Source organism: Bombus impatiens, unplaced genomic scaffold, assembly GCF_000188095.3.
Source record: "Bombus impatiens unplaced genomic scaffold, BIMP_2.2 scf_0217, whole genome shotgun sequence".
Taxonomy (NCBI): Eukaryota; Metazoa; Arthropoda; class Insecta; order Hymenoptera; family Apidae; genus Bombus; species Bombus impatiens.
Window position 1 is genome coordinate 241,420 of NT_176636.1, and position 23,206 is coordinate 264,625.

The following is a 23,206-nucleotide window of genomic DNA, read 5'->3' on the forward strand; positions in this document are numbered from 1 at the left end:
AAGAACAGAGAAGGGAAGAAACGAGAAGAGAGGAGAAGAGAAGAGACGAGAGAAGCAGGCTAAGATCGGAGCCCCTGTTCACGGTACCGTTAGTTCCTCGGGGGGCTCCCGGGCCCAGACGTGTAATTTATATATCGCCCCGTGGACTCTGCGAAAGTATACAGCCTTTTTTACGACTACTCTCTGTGCAAGAGCAGAGAAAGAAAAGGAGCGAGCAGCAGGGATGGCGGGGGTCGTTTCTTTGGCCGCGCTGCCAAAGCCAAAGCGGCGCAGCGCAACTCTCGCGAAACAGTGTGCGCACGTCAATTACGATCACGGTAGCAACTCGCCTCGCCAACGATGTTGCCTGTCATTATTCTCTTACGTTCTTGCGCGTTAGCCACCGTTTCTTACCATGCTCGTCCGCCAAAACGACCGGCCCGCGGACATTTATGATCGGTCAATCCAGGCCTTGGTCCGTTTCCTACGAACCGGCTTTTTGTCCTTAATGAGATGGGCTCGATCAATCTCGTTACAAAACGCGACAGAACCTGGTTCGTGTTGGTGAGTGCGTGAGCCGTGCGTAAGCCATGCGTAAGGCACTCGTTGACAAATTGGCGCGAGGGAAGAACGTGCAATTGGTCGGTACAATTACCACCTCGACAAGTACCGAGATATCGCTTCTTCTGCCGTTGGATGAAGCTTCGGTAGCTTTGGCTGACTTTGGTCGAGTAATGGGACAAACATCGAATACGGACAAAAATTGTAAAAAAGAATTTATACGAATTTGTCGAGGCAAAGCTCGTTTTTATACGAGTATTTCGATGAGTCGATGCGCCTTCGTTATCGTAGGAATCGTAAAACGGCTAACAATTTAATAAAGAAACGTTCGTTTCCTACGGTATGAAAGCCTGCTTCAATCTGGTAATCCTAATCCTCTTACGTACGTATGTATTATTCAAAATTAATAGACAAGACTTTCATTCGCATTTGATACCTACGATCCAATGTTCGTGATTATCGTATTAAACGACTATTGATTATTCCAGCTAGAAAGGAAAATCATCCACATATAATTTCCTAATCACTGCCTTCCTCCGCTTAAGTGAATAAATTGAAACGCGAAGAAAAACCGAGCGAACGACGATCGGTCTAATAAATAGCAAAGCATCCATATCGTGAATCCAGTTCACGTTCGCCATTTTTATCAACCGGTTTCTCACGCTGGAAAATTGACTAGATGCGTTACACCTGTTTTTCTCGGTCTCGATTCAACAGACGATTAATTCGAGGAAGAAAAGCTCGCTTCGAAGAACTAGCATGACTATCCCGGCGACTCCTTCCCGCTTATCCTCCTTTTATCCCGTGACAAACTAGGCAACTAATTCCGGAAGAGAAGTTCCCGGTTACGCCTTTGATGAGCTATCACGGCCGACACGGCGAACGCAACGCGATTTCCTAGCGTTAATTATTGTCGTGTAGTCGTCTCCGTGATATTTCGCGTCGATCGAGCGTGGGAAATCTTTATTCGAAGAAGCAACAAAACAAGAAACTGTTTCGTTCGATGGCTCAATTATTTAAAAATTATTTATATCGTCGAACATGGCGATACGTTGTACGAATAATTCATTCGGATGCTTTAACTAAACTGTATCTTAATAGCGCTGCAACGTTCGCAGACTAATCGTAGCGAGCGTTCGTCTAAAACGCTCGAGACTCGATAAGTGAATTTCTTGGTCTACGCGACTCACCCGAGGCCTACATCCGCTTGATTATCACTCGCAGCATCATTTAAAACTCATTTACTAATACGAAACGTTCGCTATTAACATCAGAATGCCCCGGCATCGTGCAAAGCCAAAGGTTGCGGTTGAAAAAAAAAGTCGAAGCAGCCACAGGCTCTCAATCATCCCGCCGACCCATGAGAAAGCATATCCGAATTTTTACTCACAGCTAAAAGCAGTCGTTTCAGACACTTTCTTCGATAGTAAATAGCCAATTAGACGTAATTGAACTATAAATAAGCAGTTAAACGTAATTGAATCGCAACTAGCTATTAACTTTTCATTGAGGATGATCCCCTGGCGGAGACGGGGAGGGGGCAGGGGTTCAAATACCATTCAGATACCTCGAACGCATCAGGATGATTCCTTTTCAGAGTAAACGAGCGATCGATGAAGAGGCAGCTATGATCGTTCGACAATACTGTTAGAAACGTGTGTTTATCAAAAACACTTTAGCCGTGGCAGGCCAAAGAGGTTAATCTACTTGGTAATTACACGTGCTTCACTGCAGTTTGTCAAACACGAGCTTTTTGAAACGTTACTACGCTGGATATCGTACATATCGCGCGAAACTGAACATTCTTTTGACAGATTAGATTCGCGAGAAGAAGTAAACAACCGTAATTGTTATAAAATGGCAAGAGCGAAGAATACAAATGAATAAGCGAGGTAAAATAACAGCCGAATCAGTCTGAACAATCGGAAATACCGTTACACACGTGGGATATATCCTGTGCCAAAGTTTATATACATACTCGTAAAACCAACTCGATACAAATCTTCTCAGCCGTATCCTAACTTCATTTATCTCTCGGATTAAAGGCAATCTACGACGACTTCTAAACCGATGACTTATCAACGATCAGCCATAATAATACCACGTGTGCCAAGCTGCGGCTAGAAACGCGCATTAAGCAAGAAACACCCTGTATACGCATGCAAATGCACGCGCGGCGCTGATGCGAGCACGTCCATTAAAATTGATCGGCAACATTAATACAAGTTAGTGGCGACATGCTCGGAGCTCGTCGAGGTTCGCGGTTCGTTCTCTCTCTCTCTCTCCCTCTCGGTCCTCTGCCTTTGGATTCTCGTCCTTTTCCGACGCTCGCGTGATCTCCGATCTCGAACGATTCCATGGCCGCGGCACGCGGTTCCGTAGCAGTCTCCTCGTCGACATGGTCCGCATCTCGAGACGCCAACTATCGACCATCAATGTCTACTTCCGACAAGAGATACCTTCCTCTATCTTCTCTATCCGTCTGTACACACCAGAGACAATCGTGAACGGTCCACCGAATCACGCGGATTTAACCCAACCACCGTACGAATGTGCGTATCGACCAGATTCCCAGCCAAGGAAATTGGCACACACATAGGCACAAATAGTCTTCTATCTTAACTCTAAGATTAAATTCTAACACGAACGAAAAGATTAAACGGTAATCAGAAATAGTGGAAATTTTCAACGTAACCTGATCCTGGTTTTCCTTTGATTCAACGTCCCTAACGATCTGCCATTCATCGGCGTTAATTCCGAACACCACGATAATAGCGACATATGATCTTCCGTGGAATAAATCACGAGCGAATAGGTACGTATATTCCAAGCTGGTATCGTGGAAGCTTAAAGGAGACGGAGCTTAATCGCTTGTCGATGAATTGAATTGTTTTAAATCGTTGTTTAGCAGCGAAGCGGACGATCGGTAGATCGACCGTGACCTGGCTGAACTAGCGACCAGGGAAAATTATAGCCTCGAAATCGCTCGGCTCGCTGCCTCAACGGTGTATCGCGGATCTTTGGTTATTTTTTCACGGCAACGCCGAGATGCTGCATACCTTGATTGTTTGAGGGATTGTCGAAACGGTAATCTAAGTGGCCGGTATAAAATTCGTTCGTAAAAGTATTCATTTCGTTTAGATCGTTCCAGCGTAGAAAACGAGCAGTAGTAGTAGGTTGAAAAGATAATGGCAGACCTTCCAAGTACCAAGGTGCGAACATTCGTCGAATGTTTATGCGACGTGGGCAGAACCATCGCGATTGTCTCGATATGTTTAAACGGATGATCAGATACAACGAATAGAAGCTTCATGAATATTAAATGGTGGACAGTTTCTGTTAGAATTTAATCTTAAAGTTAAGATTAATAATCTGTGGAAGACACAATGTATATGTTGAAATAATATTAGGTGATATTTATTAAACAGAATCACAGAACCAAATGTATTTAAAATATAAGCGAGTGTTATGGATTGTTGACAGTTGGCCAGTTACTCTCAGACTGACTGTACGTAGTGACCCATGGTCCCTTAAAAGATTTTCAACCCCACTCTCTATACAGTAGTGAGTATGACCTGTGTAAGTGTCCTGTTCAAATGCCTGTATACGAACTAGACCAGCGGCAACTGTACGAATAATTTGCCACAGTTTGACGAGAATTCCGATTTAAAGCTACCAGGTGATCTACGAAACTCTTAAGAATGTCGATTTACCGCGAAAAAGGAGCGATATAGGAAATTCGATACTCCTCGTCGTATCGCGACGTTCTGTAATTTCCCGCGTTAACTTTTCTCCGCGATCGTCGATACTTGGAAATTCGCGCGGATGAAATACCACGATAGAGTCTAAATTGGTTACGTATCATCGCAGGACACCGAAAGAGGCGACGTTCTATCGTCGACGGCGAACGGACGTTAACAAATTACAGTGTTCACAAATTATATACAATGTGGCAAAATCGGCGTAAGTATCGGGGGTTAAACATAAAGGTTAAGGTGCCCGCGCTCTCGCCGCCCCCCAACGTTGAGTAGAAATAATTGAAGAAAGGCCGTGCGATATCTCGGAAAACAGTAATTTCGAGGTCGTAATTTTTTATCAGCGCTTGTTTACCGAGATCGAAGCATAGATACGAGTTTGATGTATGTACGCGATATTTCGAACGAGTTTATTAAAAAGAACGAGCGTGGGCGTCTCTCGTTGGATCGTTCGAATTCACGGTATAAAAAGACTGAACTCGACTCGTTCACCGCCTCGTTCGAGTTATCACCTATGCCGTGTAACAAATTATCTGCTAATTCTAAGCGAATACGAAGAAATCAAAGAGAATATCAATTGATTCGAACTGACGATTAATGGGCAGATTTTTCAAGAAAAGCGGGACCGTTGTATCGCATTGCGTCGTAAAAGCGTACGAACTATCTGCGGGGAAACGCGGAGCCCTTGGCAGTGAATCCGAAGTGCGAAGCGACGTCTAGCGTGACCGTGCGCGCAGGACACGGCGATCCGAGCGTTGTACCGTTCACCTGACAATGAGTCACGTCAACGAAAAACGTAAAACGTCTCGTCATCCGCGAGAGCGTGTTCCGCGGTTTAAAGAAACGATGATCCCTCTCGCCAGGATGCGGACGGCACAAAAACATAGTTTGCAGACCGTTACGAGTCTGTGGCTCGTAACAGCGGCCAGGAATCGACGACGTTCAATCAACGACGAACAGTGTACCGCGAGAGAGCGTGTGGCACACGTGTGTCGAGTCACGCGGCACGCTGGACCACACGTTCGACGACGGGAACCTGGCAGCTTTCTCAGAGTCGTGCCAAAGCCGAGTCGCTTGTAATCGTGCTCCAACGATCTGTCGTACGGCTAAGCAGATCAACCGTGTTGGCTGACATCTTCGGGGAACATCGTGCCAGATTGCACGACACACGTGTACGAGGTTTCTTCTCCGACCCCGTCCTTTCTACCGAGTGATTTTCCATAATGGCACGTTTCTTGAACGAAGATCGCGCGAGGAACGAAACGAGAAGAAAGATGGAGCATTGAATAGAACTCGACATCGACGCATGTCCATCGAGTTTAACCAACGAGGTTTTAGCTAAAACCAATGAAACACTTGGATCGATTGGAACCAGTGTTTTCGTGTTACGAACAGAAGCGCGCTTGCCATTCTCATTCGTCATTTTATCTGACACTGCGATTGTCGACTTTACACCTATAAATCTGCGAGTGTACGTTCGAAAGATCTGCGGTACGATATCGTAGAGCACGCTGGACCAAGGGACCTGCCGTTCTCTGTGTACGCCGGTGTCGATGAGTCGAAAATAAAGGCCGTGGAAGAGGCAGCATGGCGCTTATTATACCTCGACTCCCTTAAGGACCACGTACGTAACCGTGCACCCGCAAAAATTACGACTCGGTGAAACGATAAAAGTTTCACGCCGCACATGCACGCGTACCCGGGGCGACACGGGGCTTTTGGGCAACCCAGGCTATTAAAGTTAAGGATTGGCTACGCCCACCGCAATCATAGTGATTACCCGACGCGTATTACAATGCAAATGCTGGTTAATTCTCACGTGCCCGTGCGCCTCCAAGATCGTTGCGCTAAACCGTTCCCTCTTCCTCGGCATCCTCGTTTTCTCTTTCTGTTTCTTATAATTCCCACTCGTCGGGGATTACGTCCCTGTCCGTTCTTTCGAGGAAAAAAGAAACGCACGACCTAAGTAACCGGCTTTTTGTGGGCGTCCGGGAGGTTTTTGTTGGACCGTTTGCCGCGCACGGCTAATTAGCCCAAGTGCGGTTGGTTAAAATTTGCGTGAGCTAAAAAACCCAATGGGCTGGTAGTTGTTGGTTGAAGAGTATAAAATTTTGAGGATGTAAGTGCCGGCTTCGTAATGTTGTTTGAAGTACTGTTTGCCGAAAGTGGACTCACTGTTAGCTGTATTTTTCCTGCGTCCTATGATTCACCGTACGAGAGACGATATCGCTTTCGTATTTTGCAGAAACGATGTTGAAGCTTCATTTGTAAAAACATTTTTTCGTATGCATCAGCCTGACGATATACGCGAACAACGCGGGACCGTAAAAAGAAAGCGTCGTTGATAGTTGCCCGAAAAGGCTACTACGACAGCAAGCTGGAATCAGGTACACTCTTAATGGCATAAGGTAGTGAAATTAAAATATTTTCATAATTAACAAAATGAACCTCCATTCTCGATTCGCCTTCTCTTCGAGAACACGACGTCCACGATCCATGTACGAATCCGCTAACAAGCTCGTTCGCATTATCGACTTTTTCAAACTCGTTGGCACATTCGCGCCTCAATTAGCCGCGCGCACAGGATGAACGAATGCGATCCGGCATGCAATAATTTGTTCCTAATTCCGCGGTACGTCTAATCTCGATAAGCGATGAATTATTCGCCGGTGCTACGTTTTCTTTTAATTAGATAGGACGAGATAATGAAAGGATGCTTAAGCAGCCGCGTTTCAGAATGGCTGTCGCTTATTATTCAACGATAAGTCGTCTTGTTGCTTGCGCTGAGACGGTCGCGAGCAAACGAAAAATCCTGCTGTTGGGAAATTCTGAAACATGTCTCGTTAATGATTCCTGTGCGTTTGTGATAGCCGACATGTAAACAGCGGGGATAGTTACATCGTGTATAAGTTTATAGTTGTATTAAGATGGCCGAGCTCCACCGAGCCGATGCACACACTGTTCTTACACACCGTGTGTTCCTTTTGCACATCTTAAACGCTGACTTTTATGATTGAGACCGATGCGGCGATAATAAGCAGCTTTATCGTATAGGAGACATCCGTAAAAAAAGGGGAATTAATGTTATAAGGTAATGCATCCGGATGGAGAACCGATGATCGACATTAATCGATAAGCTCGTTAGCGATAATTCCCCGGGACTACTCACACTTACGGACACCTATGCTTTTTTCATTTGCTCTATTTCTGTCTCTTCTTATACGTTTGTCTTTTTTCCTTTTCTTTTTTCTTTGTTTGTTATGCTCTACTGAATATTCCTAAGGTAGAGCGCGGCAATCTCCAGGCAAATCGAAATTTATCGAGAGAACCGTAAACAGGAACTCCGTGCTTTTGTGAGTTGTTCGAGACGCTTGCTTAATCCCTTGCTTAATCCTTGGCAAAAGGTCGCGTGCAAACCAGGTCGAGAAACGTTCTTCCGCGACCAAGGCCGCTGGTCTACGGATTCCATAGAACAGGTTAATCCGTGCTCCATAAATCTTAATATCAAAGAACGAGCCGGTGCTCGCTAATTACGATGACTTCAAATGAACGACCATGAAAGAGCACGGTATGGCGCGGCACCACGTGTACGCCGACGTGTACGAGCAGTGTCATAAACGACGATGTTTACGACTAGGAAAAAAGGCAAGCAACATTTACCGTGCGATTACGCGGGTCGATAGGGTATCCGAATAAAGTTATTACTCGGCGTGTCGCTCGAGTTACATTAGCCGAACGAATCGCGTGGTAACCAAACCTAAGTAAGTACGTATCCCTAGGGACTATGCACGAAATACGTGTGCGTGTGGGCGTGTGCGCGCGCTCGTGTGTACGTGTGTGTGTGCACGTGCAAAGCGTGGATATACAGTATGTATACCGAGCACCGTACACGAATGGTCAGGCCGAGCAATAATAATCCGATGCTGATGAGCGGAGGATCTTCGTTCTCTCGGTTGACCCTACGATCTCGACTATTCCCAATGCCGAGCGTCACGAGCTATCTGCCTGTTCGATGGCTGGTGGATGCATCTTTCGGACGTGTCCGGTGAATTTTATGGGAAACTGGTTTGCACTGTCACGTCTACAAATGATACGACTCTTTTTATCCTTTCCTTTTTCCCCTCCTCTTCCCGTTGAGAAAAGAAGTTTCAGGAGGTGGTCTCGGGAAGGTCGATAACGAGGCAACCGGAAAGTATTGCTTTCTTTCTGGGGGTTCGCTGATTGGCAGAGGAGAACCTCGATACACGCTCTGTGATCGTTCGTAAGTTTGGGGACGGTTCGAGGTTTCTCTTGCTCGTCAATCCGAGGTAAGATACGAGCAATTTGCAAAGGGTTGGCTATATAGACGTAGCAGACGGGAATCATACACAGAGTGGTATGAAATGTTTGCCTTCTAGTTGCTATAGAAGGGAAGATAATGCGAGCTTCGAACTAATTGGAGAATCGCGTTTCTATCCGATTCGCGGCTAGGAATTAAATATCCGAGATAACAAGAGTACCATACCGGTATGACAATTCGAAATTACCATATGCAACGATTTTGTTATAAGATTGATAGATATAATTTATATATGGAAAGTATTCGCCGAGCTACGAGTTATTTGCCTCCGAAACGATGTTTCTTCTCGGATAACGTTATTTAAATATAATTACCATTTTCCACTCGTTTTTCTTTCCTCCCAATCGCTCTTACGCATCGTACTACGAGCATAATGGAACAAAAACTACTGTCCTTGAAACGAAAGCTTTTGCCACATCACGTTTGTCCCTTAAAACCGCCGACTACTCGCTAATGTACTTTTTGCAGCATTATCCGAAGAAAAGATGGGCAAGAATTTCTTTAATCAAACAAATGAATGTAAAATTAAGCAGTGTACAGGATGTTCTTAGAGGCGAAAGAACTACAATAAAAATAGATAAAGAGATAATGACCTCCGTAAAAGTAATGCTACAATACGCTCTTTCTCGTACAACGTTATAAGAAAAGTAAACAAGCACGCGCTATAACCATGCATTCCGATAATTTCATAACAGTACTAAAAAATTTGTCAACTACGTTCCAAGACGTTCCGAGTACCACGAACCTACTAATTTCACCGACAAACACACCAAATTACCAACCTTCGTCAGTCTCACCGAAATCCATATGTCCGCAGTTTGCTCTTTTTACCGCGAGAAGAAGCGTTTCCATATCGTAAAAACGTTGACCTACGAAATTTCCAGTTGGTCCGGTCGATTGACGCGTTCGTTACATCAACCGGACGACACCCGCAGATTCAAGTTCGCCGATTGCGTATGCGGTGTCGAAACAGCTCTTACGTATCAAAATATCGGAGGAACCAGTTTCGTTCTCGTTTGTACTTTCATCGTCGATTTCGGCTGGCCCGGATACCCAGCCGCCTCGCCGACTTCGTTCCCTCCCCTCCTCCCGCCCTCTCGTATCCACCCCCACCCTGCTAAAAACTGGTTAACCCACGCCTCGCGCAAAATCCCCGAGGGCTGCAGCTGCATCGCGAGGTGTCGTTGCCACCTGACGTGCATGTAGCGTCGTGTGTGACGTAAGCGGGGAGGAAAGTTTCGTCGAGTCAGCGGCGTCTTCGGGTCCTTCGTGTCGTCGTCATCGACCGGCAACCTTGAAAAGTTCATCGCCGCCCATACGCAGGATCCACGCTACCCGAATCTCGCGAACGCCGCTACTCCCGCCGAAGCGCGTATTCTCTGGCTCGCGCTCGTATCGACCAAGTTCTGCGAGTCGATCGCGAGGAAATCGTTTCTTCTATGCCTTTTACTTTATCTCGTCTTTTGTTTTTTTCTCCCCTCCTTTTTCTTTTTATTTTTATTTTTGTTAAATAACCGCGGATACACGCGCCGATCGGTAGAAAGAAATACGCGGAGTAAACGTAAAATTGCTATACCGAGGCTACCTCGATCTATTACCAAAACTATACAAAGATGATAATCACTCTGCTATCGTACATTTATTTTCTCGAGTGCGGTATTTAATAGCCATTAACGAAACACGATTAAAAAGTCGGTATAATTTTCTCCAACTTATTTCTAGAATATCACTTTAAACGCTTTAATAGGATCGTTTACCTATGTACAAAAAGCATCGGCAGCATGAGATGAGATTTTTTATGACTAGTCTTATGAAATCACGCATGACACGTTATCATATCAGAGGAAGATCAAAGACCAAAGAGAAAAACCAAAATATATAAACTCATTACATGGATCTTATCTGGATAACACACGGTGCACACTTGCCGCGCACGACGTGTTCCAATTTAGGTTTGAAAGGATTCCTTGCACGCGACGAGGAAAAACGAGGTGGTCTAATTAAGACGACAGCCGCGTGTTTCGATACCAGACTTTTAACAATGTGGGTCAGTCGGTAAGAGACATACCTGCTTAATCGAAAGGCATAAGATAAGAGCTAACGAGTTTCTCTTTTCGTGCATTTCTTTTTTTTTCTTTTTTCGACGTTATATTCCTATATTCCTCGACTTATTTATAGGATCGATTTTCTCTCGGCTATTCTACGAATTCTTACTCGTCTTATACGTATAAGAAAAATAAATGATTTCACCAAGAAATTGATCATTATATTACCAACTCATGAAGTCAAATCAAGAAAAATGTTGTACTTTAAAGGTAGGATGGTTTTTACATGGGCTAGCCGCGATATTTCATGGCACTTCCACAGATATTATGCGAAATACTGGCGCTAACGATAAATCAGATGCAGCAGCATATAGTATGTCTGAGGATCCCGACCATATCGCAGAAATTTATGCGCGAAAAGCGAAGATGAATTGAACGCATAATTCAAGATGAAGAACCAAGGTAGAGAGGCGCATGTAACGTGTTTACACATTGACTGGAAAACGTATTCGGTTCATAAAAATGATTCCTCAGGCCGTAATAGCCCCGCGGTAATAAATAACTATTTTTCTTATTTGGAATTCTTTTTCCATCTTCTGAATTACGTTAAATTCTTCGTTATAGTCGTATTGGGATTTCGCTCGTGAAAATAATTATTATCTTCAATATAATATGAAAAAGAATCTATAAAGAAGACGATAACCGATTACTCAGAGATCCTTTACGAGTAATAAAACTCGATAGGGCTGAGGATAAATTGTAGTTATTTGGGGTATGCGAAGATTAAATCTGGCAAAGTGACTTTAGAGAAACTGGCTGTTACAATTTATCACGCTAAAAGTTTTTCAAAGCGACTATGAATTCAAATTTATCGTCCGTCTTATTCTTTCCGTGCGGCAAGAAAGGAACACGTAATATGGATCGTTGCTTCTACGTATATTTTATATTCTATACATTCTGATTGATACAATCAATGAATACGGGTAGCCAAGGGACCTTCCCTACGACACAATCTAGTCGTAACAACGAAAGAAAGATCTTATCGTTGCGAGGGAAATAAAATACATATTTCCAAAGGTGTAAGTTACTTCTCAATAACCAACTGCCTGCATAGAGACTATGATACGTTAGAATAGCATTCGTTACAAAATGCTACATTGTAGTGGCATTGTACAATAGGCACGCACTCGTAAAACGCTTTGCATATTCAGTAAATTGTGTGCTTAGTCAGTCGTAATATTACGATATGCCTAAATTATAGAAGCGACAGAGAAAATTTGATAAGATTTCTAACAAATGGGACGACCATCTAACGATAAGGATATTTAGACTTGCATTTCGATTTAAAGAAATTCTCACGTACGTACGCGTGTATGCAAGAGTATCTTTTTAATTCAAATTCATGGCAAAATTTTAACCACGAAAATATATTCTTTTTTTTCTCCGTTCGGTATAGTATAAAAATGTCGCGACAAAGTTTCATGATAATTTATGGAGTAAAGACATTCTTGTGCGATTCACTGTAAATATACCGTTATCGAAGCGCTATATATGTATATACGATATGGCAATTTTATAATTGATTCGGCGAAACTAGCATTCAATGCGGATGCCATTGACTTATTGATATTCCTGTCTCGGTTTGCTGTTAGCAGAACCACCGATTTACTTCCTGCTACGAAATTGTCAGCGTCGAATCGATAACTCGCAATCCGATCAACGCCGTTGTAATTCTGTCGTACGATCTTTGATAAGAGGCTTGCAAATGTAAATCAATTACTTTTTGCAAAGAGACTGTATACCTCTAGCGCGTACAACAAATAACCAACCAGCTTATGAAAACTCGCTGCTGCGAGTTCCGTGTGCTATTCCTGAAAAATCTTTTCATTCTTTTTATAACGATTTATTCCTTGCGGATCTTCTTAGAAACGAGATCTCCTCGATCGTGCGAAATTATGGAAGCAAATTACGAGAAATGGTAGAAAAGAAAACTGAAACGTTTAAAAGAGTTCTGTAACTTAACGATATTTTCCGTGCGCTATTTCTGAAGGAAGTTTCTCGCATCGTTTTTCCACTACCCTTTGAACGACAGCATCTTTCTTAGGTAGCACGCTACTGGAATCGTGTGACATGCAAAAATAATCTGTTGCAAGTAGCACGAGGAGGCAGCCGACGTCGACTGAATGTTAATTAGACGAGGAACAAAAATATCGCTTGGACGTGGCAATTCCGGTGCTTGAATTGGCATGTCCCGACGTGTGCTTCCATGGCTTTATGCTAATTCAAAACACTGCGTGGCATCGTGCATTCGAACGTCATCTTTCTCAATAAGACAGCGTGGCAGCTAATCCCAGTCCCCTGATGTGGCGTCTGAAGTTTAAAGCGTAAAACAACACCAAAAGAAGCTGTAGTTGCTGGTCCCAGGAGTGAAATTTTACATTTGAAACATTGTCGCTTTCGCGTTTGCAAATGGTAATCGTTCTTTTCTTCTTCTTTTTAAATATAACTATGAAAGTCGTCGGATTTTACGAAAAACGACGCATTCGTTAGAAATTCGTTCAACTTCATCAGTCCTATCCATATATTTCATTATGAAACACGTTCAAGCGTCAACCATACGCGTCAATACAATGTTGCAATCTGTAAACTGTTAAATCCTCTGCATGCTTGTCGTATTAGGATCTATTACGGCATACGTTGCGGTAACTCGTTGCATCATACTTTGCGGTATACTTACTGCTTCTCTATGAGCGTATAATATTTTGTCCTTGAGAAAAATGTCGAGGATACTAATTTGAGGAATCGGGCAAAGGGGCGATGATATCGTGTCGTTCTATTCGTCGATTTAGGAAAATTTCATCCGGACGCGTATACCCACGTCGTACAGCGAGACCGACGTTCTCGTGGGCGCGTACAAACGAAATTTTTCGCAATGAAACATCCTGTTGTACAGATCGAAAGCGTTTTTACGAGCGCAACGACCTGTCCAACGTAACCTGCTTTATGCGGCGGCTTTGAACGATAACGTTCGCGCTACCATACCGGTTCGTCTTATCGGCTTCACGACTTGTACACGGCACCGTTTTCTTTTAATAAGTCTCCTCGAATTTAAAACAAAATTTCTATAGATATTTTTCGTTGCGATCGGAATTATAGCGAGATATCGTAAGGATAACTGAGACCGAAATTTTATATTTTGCCGAATATGATACATTTAACTAGCGCCAATTTCAAAGTAGGAAAACTTGAAGCGAATTTAAGAGCAACGAAAAGAAATTAGAATGGAAGGAAAATGCGAAAAACGCGATCTAAAAGTTAGTTTGAAGATAGCGGTACGCGGCAGCAATCTAATTTACGAAACGGAAATACGTCTGTTGATGGAATTCAGATTGTTTTCAAGCAACTGCGACCAATTGACAGCGCAGACGATGAAAAACACGCAACCTCGGTCATATGTATATATTGTCCTTTGTCCATTCCCATTTGGAATTCTTAAAAGTGGCCGTACCTACCCGACGTTCCTTTTTTTCGTCATAAAAGCGAGAACACCAGACAACAATAAGATGAAGAGCGTTGGTTCGGTTAAAGCGGCGGTGGAGACGATAAAAATACCAAGTACCTTGCAATTACATCTGCAGGTAAGCAAGCTACACGAGTAGTAATGGCTACGAACGATCCAGAAGAAAGCTTCTGTTTTTTGTCTCCGACGAATCCTTTGCGTTCATTTCTACTGCACTGCCAACTAATATACGCAACCGAGTCAAAATCGATCCGATAACAATATTTCCTACGAAAACCCCTAACACGAATCTCTTTCATCGACCGATCGTTCCTTTCTCATCAGCCTGTTCGCGGCTTTTTTCTTTCTAAACGAAATCCAAGAAGAAAAATCGATATGGTCCGGCACAAGGTCCAATTAAACCGAAGAAGTTCTCGGTATGGAGCCGATGAGCATCGCAGGGATGGAATTCCCAGTACGGCGGAGTTAACCCGAGGAACAAATTCCTGCGCTTCGATTACGCTCATTTCTTACGTTCGACCAATCAGAGAAAATGACCGTATAATTTCTGACAGGTAGCCGGAAAATAAACTCGTAATGTAGGAACCTTCCGATCATCGTATTTGGTCATTACTTAAAATCGCTGTACTTATAAACATTATTACGTGGTGAACAACATCGAGTACAATATGCTAACAACATTGTAAGTACACATAGCTACGCGTAAATTGCTACTGAAAACGAAACCAGTACGTTTCTCGTCGATCGTAAAAGTGTTGCTCGATATCTACCTTTTTCGTATTAGTATGTTAAATGGCGATGCAGCGGTCAAAGTACCGAACCTGTTCTTGCTTGATAATTTACGATGCTAATTTTAGTAGGAAATTTCAGTTTCTCGCTTGTTTGAGAAAAGTAGCAGAAGACTCCGTGGTGCAGGTACGATGGACGTTAAAAAGGAAAAGTCGGAACCGAAAGTGTCGGGAACGGCATACGTATTGATGGGAAACGAGTCGCATAATAAATATCAATTATTCGATCGAACCACTTTGCGCCTGTTGATATCTAAGGCATTGTACGTGAACGCAACCGAACGAATATCTGGCGTGCAATCTCTTCGCGGACGAGGATCGAATTTATCGGTTGCCGGGAGAGTAGTGGACCGTCATCGTCATCGTATTCGTGCGGTGCGCAAAGGTGCGGTCGCCACTTTACCGTGACACTAATGAGCAGAACAGCCGGTCCTGTGGCCCGTCCCGCTGTAATTGGTTAGTTAGCACATTTATTTCATATGAAAACGCCGAATGAAAAATGCGAAGCGCGTGCGTCCTAATTGGCGGCCGTGCCATTCTCGGCGTGAATCGTGAACAGATCGATCCGCACGATATCGGATCGTTGACACCGGTGACCGAATAACGTTGCCCTTAAACATGGCGCTCCGATGCGTGTTTTCCGTTTGAATGGAACACAGCCAGCCTAGCCATCGACTAATTAGCGATAAATCGATAGAACCAGTGGTATTTGCGAATAAACGGAATATAATGTTAGCCGAACGAGGTTCTAACTTACACGGTAAGTATCAAAACAAATTGAGGGTAATTAAAGTTTGCGTTTAAAAAGATGTAAACGAGCGGTATCTTTTGTTTGATAAAAAGAAGATAAATATAGAGAAAGGCATGGAAATAGCAGGAAGTCTAAGATACGTAGATTTTGATAAAACGATGCGTGCCATCTTCCTATTTCTTGAATCTCAAATTGTTCGACTATCGATAACTCGATTACATGGCAGAAACGCCTAAATCCGGAATCGCGGTCCGTCAAATCCTCTGCAACACGCTAGAAAATGTGAACGCCATTCAAGCATAACCGTTGCGAGTACAGGTGCATTCGGTGCAGAGCGCACGGCTCCAAGGGACAAAAGCATGAAATAATTGTTGCACTCTATTACGATTCTTCGTCGCTGACCTTGACGCCCGTAAAAGTGCTTAATCGCGCATTCTGCATCATCATGCCACTCTCCAACGTATTTACTCTCTCTCTATCCCTCTCTCCGTCCCCCTAATTCCCTCTCGCCTTTCTGCCTCCGTGTAGCCGTGGCAGCTTTGTCTTCAGACAGAAACACTGAAGCCGCCACACCCTGGGCTCTCCGGGTAATAATAATTGTTTGCGCGCTTACATCTAAAATGGCGTCCTTGTCCTTGCAAGGCTGCGCTCACACCGCCTCGACTCGCTTCTTTCCAACGAACCTCTGGCCAACACACCGTGGGAAGATAGCCGGTTCGCGATCGCAATGGACCCTCCGGCTTGCCTTGACTGATCCTTTCCACAGATTAGTCGTTATCTTCGCGTACCTACTAAACGCGACCACGATAAATATAGAATTAAATGGACCGAGACATTGCAACAGACGTTGTATTAATAAACTCTGAGTTTCACGCATAGTACGCGTCGTACCATACAGCTCCGCCATCGTCGCCGATCTCTACTTCTAAGATCCTCTTAGTTCCGGCGAAGAAACTTTCGCGATGATAAGGAAACGCGAAAAATCCATGGTGTTGCCAGGCACTCCGATCGCCGAGTGAAACGTTCTAAGCTGTCTGCTTTGAAGCATCCTGTACAACGACGGCAATAGTCCGAATACGTTCGAACGAACTTTAAACAACCAAAAGGTAAAAGAAACTCGACAATGTAATAGGCGAGATTCAGCACGGCCTGATGTTACACGGCGATATTTTACCATTTGTTTTATTTGGAAATTCTCCTACACCGTACCAACATTTTTCCTACCTCGAGCTACGGTCAACATTGAAAAGCATTTGAGACAATACGAATGACCATTTTGCTGGTAGTGCCACGGCCTATCCGTTCGAACCCTTGCGTTATGTGGTGCCTTCTCGGATACAACGACCACGATACGCTTTCAATAGTCCAGATTTCATGGGTACGCCCAAGGAAGCTTGTCCAACAAGCCGTAAAGAAGTGTAACGGCCAAATAAATGCTACTATAATGCATTTCGAGGATACGGCACGCCAGCGACTTTGTACTCGTAAATGTTTATCACGATGAGCTGTCCCGGTTTTGTCTGCTCCATTAATAGCGCCGTTTCAGCGCTTCGAATATCGCGACTGCATGCCAACGGACCTCGTTCCTCCACCGAGATCCATTCGTTTCGATGAAATTTTTCTCTGTCCAACGATGCTAGGATATTACGGAGGACCGTCGTCCTCGAAAAAATGAAGATCGTAATTAATTTCAGAGCTGCGAAGCGGAATCGCGGGTTATTGCGTCATAAAGTTGAAATGGAACTTTTCTCCTTCGCGAGACGTTGAATCGCGGATATTACGCGGTATCACACTAATGGATGCCTGTTCGTTCGAGTCGTTGCGATATTTGCTTGGTAAATTTTCGGAGAATAAAAGCTGAAATGAAATTTACTAAAAGATATAAATTGTCTAACGTTCCAGCCTCCCAAAAATACGAAGAAAATTCAGAATTATTTCCTAAGGTCGCTGCGTCGTTATCCGCTAGGTTTCAAACTAACCGTTCAATTAGCATTCAAGTACTTGCCAATGGCACTGAATAAAATTCTACAATTTCTCGCCGTGCAACGTGCTGTCCAAAGTAAGACACGCGCTCCGTGCCAAACTGCAAAGTGGAATAAAAGCGAAACGAAATAAAACAGGGAACAAGTAACACGCGGTAGACGCGTGTTACGAATACTCGCCAAATTTGGAGCTCGCTAGCACAGATTTAACCGTACGTACAACGTACGCTACACCTTGTTGCGCATGATGTCATCTCGAAATCGTAAAAAACCGAGAAAAGTAAAATCCCTGGTTGAGATGTTTTGTACTTTTTGCCCGCGGTGTCGTAATCGAGAAAGACGCTGCGTTTTGTCGCGCGCTTTGATTCGCACAATCTTTGGCGACGATCTGCGAGTCCGACTTAAACCTCTAATACCCCATTGTGAAACATCCAGCGAGATTACGTTTCAACTGGATTCTAACAATAAGCAAGTTCAATCAAAGAATTCATAAATTCGCGTAGATGTGACAACAGCCTCTAATGTGTTCCTATTACACAACCGTTCTTATCTGGCTGCTCCACGGTATTACAATTTCCTCCCTGTCCGTCAAGCAGAGAGAAGCCGTAGTGTAAGCACACGCACGACACCAGCAGGATATCTCGTTGCTCGGTGTGGCAACGATCTCTCGCTGTACTGTACGTCGTCGTCGTTAGTCGTTACACGTCACGGCGCGCGCAATCGGCGAACAAAAGAGTGTGATTCTCCGTGATGGAGGAAAGAAGAAACTGAAAAAGACAGCGATGTGAAGAAAAAGATGGGAAAGAAGAGAAAAGAGGCATCGCGAAACGATCGTGCGAACTCATATCACTAGACGTGATGCAACGTGTACACGCTTGTTATTCTTTCGCGAGGAGATTCGTTCGACAATGAAACTCAAGGTCGTTCCACTTTCCAAGCTTCCCAGGAACCATAGCCGTTCCATCGTGATTTTTATTATCTGTGGCGCGCATCGTTGAGCAACGAACGAGGTGAATAAAATGATATAATTAAATATACATCCACCGAGACCAGGTATGTATCATTTCCCTTTAGTGTCGCAGATAACTGTATAAGGAAAGGTATTACGGGTACGAGTTTACGGCCGAACGTAAAGTTTTACTTTGCACGATCTTTTATAAGGATCGAGCTGCCTCGCGACTCCTCGCGTATATATTTGCTAGTGAGATTGCTTTTTAAGGCGTCACAGTTAGAAACATCACAGTTGCAACGAGCCTGAGATTCCAAATATTAAAATAGATCAAAGTGCGAACATTTCTCGAACGATGAAAAATCATATATGTACGATACAGCTGATTAGAACGTAGCCAGAAAGTTACTCTACTCCAGAACGTTAATTTCTCGTCGCTTGTTCAAATACAATTCCATATCGTTGCTGCGATTACGTATTTAAAACCGATCGTTATCGATCAACGTTAAAAAGATCGGAAGCTACAAATATTTGTAAACGATTAACTTATTATAGATGTTATAAATATCGTGTAAGTTTTACGTAATCAAATTACATTACCGTTAAAACCTCGTATAAGATATATGTGGCGCAAATTTAGCATGGAATCTCTAGATAAGTACTTATGTAACGCGTCTAACGTATCCAGGAAAATATCAATAGAAATCAGAGGAACGCTCTTATGCTAACGGTACCAGTCAACCAGTACGTTACGCGCATAGAAACGTGAAAGAAGAAAAAACAAATTACGCCTAATCCACTTCTCTACTGGTAGTCGTCTTGACAGACCCCACGCAACGTTAATAAAACCATCGATTTCAACTGGAAATCAAACCGCTTGGTGAAGCACATCGAACCTCGCATCGACGATCGGTACCAGCACGAAGTAATCCGGATCGATTCCGCTACGGTGATTCGCTAGTAACGAATATGATCGTCTTGCTCGTACCCTGTCAAACTATTGATACTCGTACACGGAGACGCATACACGCAGCAACTCCACTTACTACGGCCGATTACGTTTCTAGAGAAACTATTAAGGGGCGGTTCGCTTCTGTCGGAGCGCAACAGTTCAGCTTCGATACAATAGAGGACCCCTATTGAATAAGCCCAGATCCTTCGTAGGTTGGCCGTGGTATAGCGTTCGTGGTATAGCGTCCGTGAGCCTATGGTATAGCCATGTATTCTGTTAACCTGCACTTCCACCGAGAGGACTTAGAGCGAAGTTCGCAAAGCGCTGCTGGTAGTACGGCCACTGACAGTGCTGCGTGTAGTAGAGGCGGTACGACGAATCGTACGATACAACCAGTTGCGAGCGTGTTAGTGTCAGTGGGCCTCTTACGCTGGGCCTCAGTCACGCCGGGCGTCAGTGACTTCGCGTCCGCCGGTTCGATCGGTTCTTCTTCTTCCGAGGCTTGGGCAACGTCGCCTCGTCCCACCGTGAAAAGCGTCCAACGAATTTCGCGCTCGCGACATCCTCCATGATTCTTCTTTCGTCCTTAGGATGCGAGAAACTTTTTCAAAAAGAAATAAAATCGGAGAAAAGCAGAGTGAATCTTTGCCGATCGTTGTGAATCGAACGGAGAAGGAAAGCTTGCACGTGCTCCTTGAAACGTTCTGCTCCAAGTATTCGATGGAGATTTGAATTTTGAGACTTTATCAAGCTGCTTTCTTGCCATCTTCCTTCGACGATAGATTCTCCTAAAGGCTACCAGGATGCGGTAGTTCAGCCTCGGTGATAGAGGAATCCGAGGGTGAGGATCGCGGAGGTTGCGAGGCGATAAAACTAAAATACATGTTCCGAGGCACGTGAGAAGTTCCATTAAATCGTAAACGCGACGGGAATCGAGCCACAGGAGATGCGATTGCTCCAACGTAGCCGGAAAGAGTGGACAGCGGTTGACACGTCGGTCGATCGATCGGTTGATTTGTATCAACGTTTCGCGATTAGTAAATGGAATTTTCGAAGCGAAGGAATGCCAATTCTACAGAGCGAATGGCGTTTCCTGTGATCAGTGAGCTTTCAAGGAAATCGTGAAATCGATCCACGATCGATCGAACGAATCATCAGCTGTTTGGAAGAATGACGCAACGTTTTTTCCTAGCGATTGTCGTCGTCGTTGAAAAGGAAGGGATCGTCAACCTTGGTGAGCAGTGCGATGTCGAAGATGGGTCATTCGCGAAGGACACGAAGGCATTCGAGAAGAGAATTTACACGGTGCTGAGTCAAAGGATCGGTAACGCGAAGGATTAAACGAATTATCCCCGGGTTTTGCAACAACGACCATCGAACCGTGATCGTTAATCTCACTGCGTGCTGTTGCTTGCGGTAACAGTTAGTGTCCAGTGAATGAATTCTCGGTCGCGCTCGATGACTGCAACGATCGGCTTTCAGCTTGATCGAGATCGATTCTGAAATCTTGCCCCGCCCGTTCACGATCCGTCGTCTGTCTATCGTCGATCGTGGAAATAATTATCCGCTAGCTTCCCCGCAACGTTGAAGTGGAAAGTGACAGTGACGTCCAGATCCAAGTGACATAACCGAGGAAAGTGCCTGCTGAACCTGTTGCCGATCGACAGCCAGTTTCCGTCGACGTTCTGGTACCGACCAGATGACGCGGGGATAAAAATGCTGCGAAAAGTTAACGCGGGATTCGTTCTTTCACGACTACGATTCGATGACGTGCCGCTCTGGAAAGTTCTAAAGAAACGTCTCAAAGACTTTCTTCGTTACCGATACGCGAATCTCTCGTGAAATTCCTAACTCTGTCCATGTTGTAACGATGCAGAATCGTGTCACCGATTGGCGAAGAACGAACGGAACGTAGTGTCTGCGATCGAGTTAAACGAGATCAGTGAAAAAATAATATATAGTGCGGAACAATGTCGTCGAACGGTGAGTTTTCCACGATGTCCAGCGAGGAGGTACCTTCGCTGCCAAAGTCCCTGCCTAGTTCGAGGGAAGCGACGGCCGAGGGTAGTTCCGGTTCGAGCGGCGGCTATATGCCCCTTCGAGAGTTCCTTGATCGATTCTCGTTACCGAGAGTGGTCAGGCTCGAAGGTACCGGCGGCAGGCCAGTGTTGCTGTACAAACAGCAACAGAGATCGCTTCGGGTTAGTGCAACCCTATTGATCCATCGTTATCGGCACGACGTTAAAGTAGGACCGGAGATAGTCATTCCAGAGGGATACCCGGGTAAGTTTTACGTTCGTATTTCATAATAATACGCATTATATATATACGTATGAATTAGATCCAGGTAGAGTACGTATCTTCTTCGTGATATCACGCGAATATCCTTGATTTCGTAGAAGATACACCTATACGCGTTAGTGCAATTGCGATTTCATCACGTATCGTTTTTAATTTAATCGATTCCATAGACAAAGTCGATCGTCTTTGACCTCCTTTACCTGTTTAGGATGCCTAACGAGCATACTGCACACTCCCTCGTAATTAGACTCGAGGAGATTCGTTTGAACGTTGTTGCGTCGGTTTCTTTCGCAAGAGGTTTGATTGCTCTTAGTTATTTTTTTCTTTTCTTTATTGAACGCAATTACTGTCATTTATGTTTGCATAATATATAATCAACATCTTGCATACTCTAAACTCGAAATGAAACTAATAAAGTATAGAAGCTCGGGATTACATCTATACCCTTTTATTTCTCCTATCGTACGTCACGTATTTTTCATGAATCTCTATTTCGTTCGTAAGATTCGACGCGATATCAGTTTCGCTAACTTCCTATTCATCGTTTAACAATGTAAAATCAACGCCACTCTCCTTTCCGATTTTTCACCCGGGCAATGAGTCAGAGCTCATGAAACCTGTTCAATGGTAAACGATCGGAAAAAAGAAGAAACTATTAGAGAAAAGGAAAGAAAGGAAGGATGGAAGAATAAAAATGAAAGAAGACATCAGGGTTGGTTATAATTGATAGTGAACCATAATCGTCGGCAGCCAGCGGTTAGCTCTTAATGGGCCCGGTATCCGGTAGACATTTTCAGGAAAACGTAAATTATGCCCGGTAAAGCAAACGGGAACGGTTGTGATAACCAGCTTAGATCACTGAAACAGGTTATACTGTATGCTCCGCGAATGCGTCGACAACGTTTGAAAGAGGTCGCTAATGCTTCGCGGCGAGAACCCGGTTGCTCGCTATCAGAAGTACCAGAACTTGTCCTCTCCTCCTTTTCAATCGTAAACCACTTTGTAGCAATAAGTTTGCAAAACGGGCACAGAGACCACGACCACGATCACGACCATGGTCTCGACCTCTACAAGGTACATTTCTTCCCCCGAGCCTTCTCCATATTGGTTTTCTGACATTTGCAACGGAAATTACGAGGTAATAAACCGGAGTAACGCGAACCTATTAGTTTCAACCGATAAGAATAAAGCAAGCAAAGTTTAAGATCAGGGTGGCTGCTTCTTCCAACCACTGTCCCCGTAACGACGTCGGGTTTCTCAAAAAAAAAAAAAAAAAAAAAAAAA

The 23,206-nt window shown here is 44.1% G+C and overlaps 1 protein-coding gene across 1 annotated transcript in view; it reads left to right on the plus strand.

The window, feature by feature from the left end:
- Window positions 1-18,301: 18,301 nt before the first annotated feature.
- LOC100741098 overlaps window positions 18,302-23,206 on the plus strand; it is a 25,629-nt gene continuing 20,724 nt past the window's right edge. Inside the window, exons 1-2 of the mRNA XM_003488114.4 lie at window positions 18,302-18,730; window positions 20,814-21,904. Of these exons, the coding sequence (XP_003488162.1) occupies window positions 21,592-21,904 (313 nt within the window). The 5' untranslated portion in view covers window positions 18,302-18,730; window positions 20,814-21,591. The remainder of the gene's footprint in view (window positions 18,731-20,813; window positions 21,905-23,206) is intronic.